The 12,119-nt window shown below is 54.0% G+C and overlaps 1 protein-coding gene across 4 annotated transcripts in view; it reads right to left on the minus strand.

Moving 5' to 3' along the window:
* The window catches only part of MIER2 (MIER family member 2), a 29,835-nt gene that overhangs the window by 2,370 nt on the left and 15,346 nt on the right, over positions 1-12,119 (minus strand). For all 4 annotated transcript variants that reach the window (XM_053911661.1, XM_053911663.1, XM_053911662.1 and 1 more), the window contains 9 exons: positions 11,112-11,237; positions 10,338-10,461; positions 9,743-9,834; positions 9,245-9,314; positions 3,471-3,622; positions 2,781-2,862; positions 2,602-2,696; positions 673-797; positions 425-552 (listed from right to left, as the gene is read on the minus strand). In XM_053911661.1, the coding sequence (XP_053767636.1) occupies positions 425-552; positions 673-797; positions 2,602-2,696; positions 2,781-2,862; positions 3,471-3,622; positions 9,245-9,314; positions 9,743-9,834; positions 10,338-10,461; positions 11,112-11,237 (994 nt within the window). The remainder of the gene's footprint in view (positions 1-424; positions 553-672; positions 798-2,601; positions 2,697-2,780; positions 2,863-3,470; positions 3,623-9,244; positions 9,315-9,742; positions 9,835-10,337; positions 10,462-11,111; positions 11,238-12,119) is intronic.

Here is a 12,119-nt window from a genome sequence, read left to right on the forward strand (position 1 = left end):
GCCCTCGTCCTTCCCTCTGCGGTCACCTTCAGAAACTGAAATCACGAAGCAGGCTTGTTTTGCTCTGGCGTGGCCCTGGGCCGGGACACTGGGAGGGCTGAGGCACCCCCAGTTCTCCCACGTGGCAGCTGGGACTAAGGAGTCACCATCTGGGCCCAGAGAGAAGCCCCCTGACCTGGGGCCAAAAAGGGGCCCCCCAAACACCTGGCACCCAGACAGGAGCCCCTACTTTGGGCTGCTGGGCACACACGGTTCCCCTCCACGTGGAAAGCCAAGCAGCCCCTATGGTATCTCACGTGTGTGACACCTCATGGGGTGGAGTGACAGTGGCTCCCAGACACCTGCTCCTTAGTGTCCTCTAGCACAGGTCAGGGTGCTAGTTATGAGGGGGCCCCGAAGAGTAGGGCCCACTCCACATTCTTACCCATATGCATCTGTGCCACGGGGTCCTGCTCAGGGCCTAGGCTGTCAGTGGCAGGGGGCAGGGGTGGCGAGGAGCGGGGACGGGTGAGGCCGTCAGGGTCACTGCTATCTAGGTCCTGGTCTGTGTCCCTGAGAAAAGAGGGCAACATGGAGGGCTGCAGGGAGACAGGCACCTCAGGCAGGAAGTGCTCCCTGGGACTCCCAGTGCTCCCCTGCCCCCAGGTCCTGCTGGAAGCCCGCTGCACATACGTGGTTCCCGACGGGCCGTACTTCCTCCGTCCCAGCCGTGTCTGCTGGGAGAAGTAGTCGTAGCGCTCGGACTTCTTCCACAGGTAGTAGTACTCCACACACTCGCCCACTGACCTCGTACGCACCTGAGGGGCAGTGCGGTGTCATCTGGGCCCCATGTGCCCAGCCACCTGCACTTCCCAGGACAGTGGCAAAAGGTCCCGGCCACCGTGGTTCTCAAAGAGCCTGCCACACCCCCCATGTCCTCTGCATCCACCTCCAGCCCCACGTAAGGCTCACAGGCCACCCCCATGATTAGGGCTCATCTCTTTGCCCTAAACACGATGGTACCCCAATCTCAGAGAGATCCCCCACCTGCTGGCATAGGACCCCACTCTTCTTCACTCTGGGCTCACGTATCCAGTGCCCACCGCCCTCATCCCAGACCTTGCCAAGAGCCCAAGGACTGCAGTGTCCACCTCATTCCCCATTCATCACAGGCCCAGCAGAGGGGGAGTGGGCGGTGCGGACACCAGGCACAGAGCCCCCACCCAGACAGGGCGGAGTGCAACCTGGCCAAGCCTGCCTTCCCCATGGAACACCGTGAGCACCCCAAGGGAGAGCCGTCCGTGAGCACAGGAGACGCCGTCACAAACCCCAGACTCAGATCGCACACACAAGCGCCCTCAAAATAAGGGCAGCACAGTGCGAACAGAGGTCCAGTGCGGGGCTAGACGCCCCTGGCAACACCTCTTGGGGCGTCTCATTTGGAGAAGCCCCCACAGCAAGGCCACAGCCGTGTTGCAGCTACAATGTGTGAGACCTGCTGCTGCTGCCCAGGATGGGGGACAGACGCCAGAGGCCCGGGAGGCCGGGGAGCCAGGGGCACAGGCCAGGCGAACACAAGCTGTCTCCTCTTCCCAGTGACCCCTTCTGCATCAGGGGTCTGACTAGGAATGACAGGGGTGGCGTGGGGAAGGCAGCACGTGACGTTCTGCTCACAGCAGCAGCCTTGGCTGCCGTGGAAGCACAGTGAACGGCGTGCTGCGTCAGGCCAGCAGGAGCTGATCCCCCAGAGGGTCTCCTGCTGCCTGGAACGACGCTGGGAAGGTCAGCCGAGCACAGTCCTGCCTGTCCCTACAGTGGCCCAGCAGAGGCATCTCATTGACTCTGACCTCCCAAGAGAGGACAGAGGCTCCAAACGTGAGTTAGGTTTCACCAGGCCCTGCTTTTCCACATGCTGTGTCACCGCGAATAGTTGGAAGGGGCAAGGGCTGCTCCCCTGGATGGGCAGAAAAAGCAAGCACTGGGAGAAGGGGGGAGACGGGGGAGCTGCGATGAAAAAGACAAAGGGAAATTCGGGCCCTGAGACAGAATCATGGAACACATCTGGCCAGATGTCCGGGCAGAGTGACTGAGGTCTAGGAAAGACAGGGGACTCCAGTCCAGGGGAGGACAGGGGGATTCAGGCCTAAGGAGGAGAGGGAATTCAGGTCCAGTGGAAGAAAGATGGGCTCAAGTCTAGGGGAGGGCAGGGCCCTGGCACTCGGCAGCACCCCCGGTCACGAGCAGTTGCCACAGGTGGCAGCAGAGACCTATTTCCTTGATTTGATGGAACTAGGAGACCCTTGATGAGGGTGGATGGTGAATACAGGCCCAACTCCTAAAATTCACCATTAGGCCAATTATTTCTCACACTGGAGCCTTCTTTGGGGGAAGAGAGCGGCTGGCACAGGAGACTAGTAAGACGACAGACATGTGAGAGCGAGAGGCAGAAGCCTGAGCTTTAGCCCTCAGCTTGTGGGAGCCACAGAAGCCTGGTGAGGGGAGCTGTGACCTCGTGCTGTGGTGTGTAGGGTGCCATGTGCTCAGGCTCCCAAGACCTTCCCAGCCCCAAGAAGGCCATGGGGCAGCCCAGTGGGAGTCGCAGGGGATGGCGCGTGTCCTCACCTTGTTGGCCTGGATCAGGTGGAAGTTCTTCCCGTGCACGCGGAAGCCATGCTCGAAGTTTCTGCACTCCTCCTCACTCCAAGCACAGAGCCCGTCTGCGGACAGGAGGAGGCAGCAGCATCAGCAGTGCCCAGACCAGGACGGCCAGCGGGGGTGGGGCAGGCCGGTGGGGGGCTCACCTCGGATCACCTTCACGTTGAACCGTAGTCTCCGCAGAGCCTCCTCCACATTGAAACTGCATTTCACCAGCTCATACAGTGCCTGGGGGAGCAAAAGCCTCTTCCCACCTGCTCAGCAGCAGCAATAGCAGGAGGATTTACTTCACTACCAGGGCAGGGGGACTGAGGGCGTGCACCTCACCGCCAGTCAAGGGGGTATGGGAGGCATTCACCCTGCCATCAGAGAGGGCATGGGGGCATCGCACCGCCATCAGGGTATGGCGTGGGAGGGTATGGTGTGGAGAGTGTTTACAACACCACTGGGGCAGTGATACGGGGTGTTCACACCACCGTTGGGGTGGGGATATCAGAGGCATTTACCCCATCGACGTGGGAATGTCAGGGGCATTTGCAACGCCACTGGGGCAGGGATATTGAGAGCATTCATACCATCATCAGAGTGAGGATATCGGGGGGCATTTACCTCACCATCAGGGTGGAGACATGGGAAGCATGTCCACCACCTTCGAGACAGGGATATGGGGGTGTTCACATCACCATAGGGGTGTGAACATGAGGGTGTTCGCAACACCACCAGGATGGGATATCAGGGTGCACTTACTCCACCATCAGGGCTGGGATGTGGGGGTGCTCCTACCACCATCAGGGCAAGGACACAGGGGTGTTCACACCACTCAGCACACTGCCTACCTGCTCACTATCTTTCACTGTTTCTCCCTCCGGGAGCTGAGACCCAGCCGTCTCGTGCCATCTCCGCTTGACCGCCCGGTACAAGAACTCCTCCACCTCCCTCTCAGGGAGGATATTGGGGTCCCACAGCAGCTGGTCTTCGTTCTCATAGACTGTTCAGAAGGATGGTCAGGGTCAGCTGCGGGCCTGTGGTCCACACCCACACTTCGAAGAGTGCATGCTCCCTCCCCTAAGCTCCCACCAGGCTAGCCATCACAGCACCTCCAAAGAACAGCTACCACCTGGAGGAGGCAGCAACTGGCCTGGCCGAGGAAAGGGGGCCTTCTGAGCAAGGCCTTTGGGGAGGGAGTTATGGGTAATGGGTTCAGGGAGGATGAACCCGTTTGCACAGTTTACAAGTCCTGAAAAAAAGAGTCCTGAGGAAACAGAGCAAAGAGCCTAGATCTGTTGATGGCATTGAGACCTGGGTCCCAGTGGTCTGGCTCAGGCCACAGCCACTCTAGCCACAGCACCACACCAGCCACATACGAGTGTACTTTGCCCAGGGCAGGGGAGTCCTGCCCCATGGCAGCAGGGGATGGCAGCCTCCAGCCGGGGAGGGACGTGATGAGGACGAGACTGCAGGGAGAGCTCAGGTCTGGGAAGCCCCAGAGCCAGCACCTCTTAATTATCTAGGGAAGAGGCACAAGGACTGAAAAGCAAACAGTACAACCAACCAACCCAGTGCAGTGGCCAGAAAGTGAAAAACACACTTGGGAAAACAGCTCCTACACTGGAATCTCTCTGGTTGGAAAATTGCCTGGGAACAAACAACTCTTGGGTTGGTGCTGAGAACCACAGGCGAAGTATCCTCTCCTGGTGTGAAAGCCCCTGTGGGCCTGGAGCTACCTCCTACCCCTCCGTATTGATCCAAGTCCAGCCTGGACCAGAGCAGCTAGCCTGAGAGGACAAGAGGCCCCTCTCTGGGAAAAAACATCATCCTATAACCTTAGCCCTCCATCTACCGAGTGTGTGAATGTGAGAGAAAAACTGTGGAACAACAGAAGTAAATCCACAAATGGCTGAAAATGAGAGTTAGCAACAGGACTTCAAAGAATCACATGTATTTTCCAGGACTGGAAAATACAAAGTGTGAATTTATGAACCCAGTGAACAGCTCTATAGCAGCCTGGACATAGCAGAAGACATGATTAGTAAAACCAAAAAGAATTCAATAAAAATCAAAGAGAAGGAACCAAACTGAATTTAGAGAGAACACAGGGGATGCGGGAGACAGTCACATATGTAATTGAGAGACGGAAGAAACAAAGATCGGGCAGGAGGAAATCTGGAGAGAGAACAGCCAAGAAGTCTCCAAACCGATGCGTGACACCAAACTACACATCTAAGAAATCCGGGACAGACACAAAGAAAACCACACCTGGGCAAATCTGGGCAAAATGCTGGAAGATAAAAGAAAAATGTAATCAGCCTGCGGGGAAACAGTGAACAAGAATCTCAACAGAAACAGTAAGACAGACATCTGACTTTTTCGCAGCAACAACAGATGCCAAAGGCAATGGAGTGAAATGGTTCACATGTGAGAAGAAAAAAGCTGGCAAATCTAGAATCTAGACCCATAAAGGTACTCTTCAAAAGTGAAATCGAGGTTAGGACTTTCCAGGCAACCAAAAGCTGAAAGAATTAATCAACATCACAAGAAACAGTAAAGAGCAAGTTCTTTAAGCTGAAGGAAATGATCCCAAGTGGAAGCCGGAGGGAGTGAACAGACCGTCCAGGCAGCTGCGCCTGACCTGGGGGACCACCTGCCACCTACAGCACCACACGGCCGCTGTGGTGCCTGCAGACCTTGCGGAAGCGGCAGCAGCGCAGTGCACAGGAGGTGAGGACACCAGAATGCGCTTATCTAAAGCAGCGATTTCCAACCGTTTTCATCTCACGGCGCACATAAACTGATTACCAAAATTCTGCAGCACACCAAAAAATATATTTTTTTGCCAATCTGACAAAAAAAAATAGGTATAATCTTGATTCACCCACACCAGATGGCTATTATTGTGTTGGCTGTCTTTTTTTTTTAATCCTCACTTGAGGATACATGTTTATTGATTCTAAAGAGAGAAGAAGGGAGAGAAAAAAACATCAGTGCGAGAGAGAAGCACCAATTGGTTGCTTCTCGTGTGCGCCCCGCCCCTGGATCAAACACACGACACACACGCGCCCCCACCAGACATCAAGCCTGCACACCTCTGGACGCGTGACACAGCACTCCAGCCAACTGCACCACCCAGCCAGGACAACTGTCATTTTTTCACTTGACAATCTACGGGAAAAGAGGTCAGTGTCCCTGATTAAATAAACAGTCAGGTAGCGCATGCTGTAAAACTTCTCGTGGCGTACGGGTAGAACTGAAAATCACTGATCAGTAGTAATCACTAAAGCGGTAATGTGACAATTAAAATTTACGATCTCGAGGAGGAAAAAATAGAATAAAACTACTTAACTAATCAAAAAGAAGACAAGCTCTGGCCAGTGTGGCTCAGTTGGTTGGAGCATCGTCTGTAAAACAAAAGGTTGCGGGTTCGGTCCCTGTTTGGGACGCACACGAGAAACAACTAATCGATATTTCTCCCTCACACCAGTATTTCCTTCTCTCTCTCCCTCCCTGCCCTTCTCTCTAGCATCAATCAGCATGTCGCTGGGTGAGGATAAAAAAAAACCTTTTTTTTAGTAGACAAGAGAAAATAAATAAAGGACAAATGAGCGGATGAAACAAGGAGAAAACAAAACATGGTGACCCATCCCGACTGTTCCCACGACTACAAGAAAAACAGTCCAAAATGGAACGGGGCTACACACTCTCTATTAAAGGCAAGAGTATGAGACTGGATAAAAAATTAGAAAAATATGCCACTTACAGAAAATACAACTTGAAATATAAAAACACGGAAAGCAGCATTTCCAAAATACACTAAGTACTGGTCATAAGACAAGGCTAACTAATTTCAAAGGACTAAAATCAGAGTATGTTCTCTGGAATTCAACTAGAAATCAGTAACAGTAGGACAACAAGGAATTCCCCAACATCTGGAAATTAAACAGAGTGCTTCTAAGTCACAGAAGTTAACACGATGTGAACAAAAGAATGACAAACCAAAATGAAATAAACTAGGAGGAAAGAAAAAGTAAAAATCAATTAAAAAGCAATCAGACAACAGAGAAAAATCAATAAGCCAAAAGTTAGTTCCTTGTAAGGGTAATAAAAGTAACAAACTCCTAACAAGACTGATCAACAGGGACTAAAAAGGAGAAAATGCAAAAATCAATATCGGGACTCAAAAAGGGCCGCCACTCTAGACCCTACAGATATTAGGAAGATAAAGGAATACTATGACCTTTTTTATAATAGTTAGCAACTTACTAATGTGATAAACACCTCAAAAATGCAACTTAGAACTCTATTATTAAACATACTGAGTTTATAATTAAAAGTCTTCCGAAAACACGAAACCAAAGTAAACCTCAGACCCAGACAGCTTCACTGAGGAATTCTTCCAAACATGTAAACAAGAAATGGCAACAATCTCACACAGATTCTCCCAGATGTTAGTAAAAGGCACTTGCCAGCATACTTGGTGACAGCAGCATACATGACCCCAAAGCCTGGCAAGGACAAACACGAAGGAAAAATGACAGGCAGTGTCACGGCAACAGACGAGGTAATCTACAAGCTTACATGATGTGCCGCGATACTTCGAGGCTGGAGGCCCTGCACCCACCCAGACACTGTGGACACAGAAGCCCAGAAACAGCGCACACACCACCAGCAGCGGGCTTTCCACACGGGCACCACTGCGGTCCAGTGGAGGAAAAACGACCTTTTCAGTATGTGGTGCCCGAGCAAGTGAACACTCGAGCAGTGAGAAAATGGACCCAGGCCCCAACCTCCAACCATAATACAAAAACCAAATTAAGTCACATCACAGCCTCAAATGAAACAGGGAGAACAAAGGAGTTCATCTTCCAGACCTGCAGGCTCCTTCCACAGCCCACACAGAGGGTTACAATACAGACTGGTCAGCTGGACTTTGGGAGGAAATGGGCAGTGCACAGCGCCCACACGGGACTTGTATCCAGACCACAGGTGGAGCCCACGAGTAAGAAAGAGAAAGACTACCCAATTTAAAAATGGGGAGCCCTGACCGGGTGGCTCAGTTGGTTGGAGCATCATCCTGCACACCAAAAGGTTGTGAGTTCAATTCCCCTTCAGCGCACATATCTAGGTTATGGGTTCTGTCCTCGGTCAGGGTGTGTACAGGAGGTAACTGACTGATGTTTCTCTTTCACATCAGTATCTGTCTGTCTGTCTCTCTCCCTCTAAAAGCCATGAAAAAATGTCCTCAGGTGAGGATTAAGGGGCGGGGGGCAGGGGGCGGGGGGCGGGCACTGAGCAGGCACTTCACAAGAGATAACCAAGCAGAGGTATCTGCCAGTAGACATATTATTACTCATCAGAGAAACGCAAGTGAAAGCCACCATGAGACACCACTCAACCCCACCGAAGGGCTAAAATCAGTAAGACAGACAATATCCAGTGTTGCTGAGGATATGGAGCATTGGGGCCCCGCATGCTGCTGGCAGGACCCCCCAAACAATACCCACAGATCCAACATAGGCCACCAGACACCTCCCAGCCATCTATCCACTAAGACACACCCAAGGACATGCATAACCACAACCGCAGACTGCAGTATCACCCCATAGAGGGGATGACCAATGTAGCACATTCATACAGGGAACGTGACACAGCAGTGCACACAATGCACACGCCACCTGGTGGACCTAACCTCACAGTGACACAACTGAGAGGCCAACTCCCACCCCCACAGGGCCAAAGACTGCTCCACGCAGGGCAAGCTTGGAGGAGACGCCAAGGGCAGGAGGGCAGACTTAACAGCTGGGCTCCAGCCCCTCTGGAGGTATAGCTAAGGTGCGTGCACAGAACCCTCTGAGAGAGGGTTCCAGGAGTGTCCCTTATGACCCAGCTTAGCTCCACTTTTCTATCCCCCTCCCTTTGTCCAAACTGCTTACAACAGAGCAAGCACATCCCATCACACCCACGTCCCAGCCTCTGGCCCCAGGAGGCCTTACTTTTTACTGAGGGTCCCTGTCTTCCCTGTCTGTCCTACCCCACCCTCAATCCCAGCTACAGAGACATCTGGGAAAAGCCTCCTGGGCCAAGAGTGCCAGCCAGGGCCTGCGGAGGCTTTGGGGCAACAAAAAACAAGACGCAGTAGGCACCTGACTTAATACCGTTTTCTTCATCTCTAAATGGAGGGGACAATTTCTATCTCGAAGAACAGAGGCCAGTACACATTGTAGGGGGATCAACACACAAATCAAGTCCAGGTCGGGGAGTATCCTGAAGGACGGAGCAGGGACAGGGACACAGGCTTCTGGAAGACTCTGCCACGGGACACAGATAAGGTAAGGAAGAGGTCTGTGGGCTAAGCAGGGAAGAACATGAATGCCCAGAGGACAGGTGCGGAGCCCTGGGCAGAGGCAGGTCTCCCTGCTTCCTCCCACCCACAGAGCACTCTGCAAACCTGCTGCCCACAGCTGGTGCAGGGCGGCACCTGACCCTGGCTGCGCCCCTCAGATTCCCTGAGGGTTTGGGAACTGGCTCTGGCTGGATGTGCAACAAGTTCCTTCTTGGCTGGAGTGGAGTTTTCATGTCTTCTCCCTGTCCCCACCCTGATCCAGGACCCACTTACTCTTCTCGCCATGGCGGTTCAAGTGCAGGTTGCTGAGGTCAGCTTGGAACTGAGGCCCAACCATGATCTCCTGCAAAGGCAAAGGCCCAGGAAGTCAGGGCAGATGCGAGGCCCAGCCATGCCCAGAGCCCAGGGCGGTGTTAATCTGTGCAATCTTCCCACAGGTGCCAAGTCCTATGGTCTGAGAAAGGGAGGCAGAGACCTGGGGACGTGTGGGCATGTGAGCAACTGCGTGTCTCCACCTACTTTTCTGTCCGTTCATTATAGCCAGTCATGTGACAAGGGGGCGAGGCCTGAGGACCTGGTGTCCTGATGGCTAGCCCTGAGCACCAGGACAGGACCTTGGGGCAACATCCCTGGGTCAGCCGATGCCGCAGCAGCACAGGCTCGAGGTCCCGACACCACAGTCAAGTCCCAGTGCAGCCCACCTCTCAGAAGCCATGCACTTGTCTCTGCAGAGGCCCACGCTGAAGGTACCGCAGGGTCAGGGCCACGCACCTTCTTACACTTGTTGGCAGGAAGAGGGTCCTCCTCATTGTCAGACGAGGTGGAAGAGCCCAGCACTTTGTCTGTGCCAGTCAGGAAGCGGGCTTTGGGAAAAGGGGAGCAGGTGAGACACATCTGAGGCACTGGGTGGCCCCCCAGGCTAGTGGATCCCAGGGTCTTCACTGCTGCAGCCCACTCTACACCCACCTGACCCTCCCCGTCCCCCCACTATGCCACTCCCGACAAGAAGCATGTCCCAGGCCCTGGCCAGATGATGGGTTCGCAGTGGACAAAGGAGTGGAAACGTGATCACCGGGCGTGGGGCCCACGGCACCTCATACTGCCAGGATGCTCCCCGTATCTGACGGGCTTTTTGCTGCAGGAACCAACACATCCCCTCCTTGTGTAAACCAAAGCCACTCAGTCTCAGTTCACAGGCCAGAGAGACGGGAACCCCAAAGAGGCTCAGATGGAGAACAGGGCACCCCTGAGGCACCAGACATCAGTGCCTGAGTTCTTTATCCCCCAACAGCCCAGGGCCCCTCCATCTGCATCACTAGAGCCTTGCTCGACCCAGCCCAAGCCGAGGAGCAGACAGGACACCTACGTCCATTCTGGCTAGGGAAAAGGTCGGCGGTCTCGTGGGAGGTCACGGAGGGGGTGAGGTCATCGGCGGAGGACTGTGTCTCTTCTTCTTCTTCCCCTGAAAGCAAATCCTTCGCTATTTGTTCCTTTTAACAAAAAGTAAAGAACATTTTTGCAGTCTGATTAACAAGCTTAAAATAACACTAACAACAGTGATAGTAACTTGAGGGACCTCCCTCTGGGAGCTGCGAGGGCTCACGTGGGGCTGTTCTTCCCACTTTGCAGATGAGGAGACCACGCACCAGAGCAGGGCAGCCAGGGCACCAGCATGGATACGTGTGGTCCCCGAGCCCATACCCCTGCAGCCTGGAAAGGGACATTGCCTATGCCTGGCTGGGGACAGTCGGAGCCCCCAGTCACTGCTCTCTTCTTGTGCATTTGGTTTTCAACTTTGGCAATAAAGCCCTCCTCCTGGCACCACCCCTGACCTGGGCAGAACCCCGAGGGTCAGGACCTCCCTGGTTCTCCTCCTTCCCAGCCACGTTTCTCCACTCTGCCCCTCCTTCAGCCAGTGGTCAGGGTCTCTCTGCCTCAGCCCCCTCCTCGTGGCCACTCTAACGCTGGGTGGGTGGCCACAGCCGGCTGCTGCATCAGCTATGACTCGGGAACAGGAGAGCAGGGCCCTCTAAGAAGTTGGCCTGGCCTCACATCACTGACAGCACTTCCGCTTTTCCAAGGCCTTCATGTCTGTCCTCCCTAAATCCTCCCACCACTTCCAGGGAGAGACCCCTCTCACCTTGTCCAGAGTCATGTCCGGGAGGTTGGTTGTGGCATCGCTGCCCTCACTCTCCCGCTCTGAGATGGGGTCTGATGTCTCATAGCCATAGAGGGCAAGCAGCTCGTCAAGGGGCATGTCACTGCTCTGAGGGGGGACAGGGCTCTGTCAGGAGGGACTGTTTTAGGGGTTCTGCTCTCCCCTCCTTCTGTCTGAGCCCCATGGGCCAGTTTGTCACATTCACAGCAACTCACCCCAGCCCAACTCCAAGTCCAGTCCTTTACCCAATGACTCCCTTATGAGCCCCGGGAGAGGCACAGATGAGACACCAGAGCCCAGAGAGGTCAGGTATGTGGCCAAGGTCTCCAGCCTTGAGGGGTGGAGCCAGGACTGGCTTTCAGTCCACGCTGCACTGCCCAGAATAGCTTCCCTGCTCAAACCGGTGCAGGCTTGATTCCAGGAAAGCAAGGATGGTGCGCTACCTGGAAATCTCTCACAACTGATGACATCAGTATATCAGGAGAGCAAAGACCCATGACTGGATAAATGTGGAGGAAGGCATCCGGGAAGACCCAATGCCCACCTCTGATTTTACAAAGCCCTCAGTACTCTGAGTGAAGAGACAGGTGCTCTGTCGTTGCTGCAGAGGTGCTGTCAGCACTGGCTGGCCAACGATGTGTGGCCAGAGCAACCCCATCACTCAGAACAGAAAGGCAGGACTGGGAACACCAGAGCTACTCACACTGTTTTGACACTTCGAACCCATCCGACAGAACAAGAAATGGAAATAAGGTATTTAATTACTGGGAAGGAAGAGACAAAAACTATCGCTACCTTCCTCTCCAATACTGCTTTTGAATCACTGTTTCTCACCCTCCTGTAAGCCTCTGCTCACCTCTGAGGCCAGTGCCTTCTGACCACACTCTGTCCTGACCCCAGGGTCACTGTTAGCCTCCAGCCTCTCAAGCATTCCCTCTCATTCTCTCAGGAGTCAGCACCTGCCGCCCCTCCCCTAACTCCTGCCCTCCC

The sequence above is a fragment of the Desmodus rotundus genome, chromosome 9, assembly GCF_022682495.2.
Source record: "Desmodus rotundus isolate HL8 chromosome 9, HLdesRot8A.1, whole genome shotgun sequence".
NCBI classification, from domain to species: domain Eukaryota; kingdom Metazoa; phylum Chordata; class Mammalia; order Chiroptera; family Phyllostomidae; genus Desmodus; species Desmodus rotundus.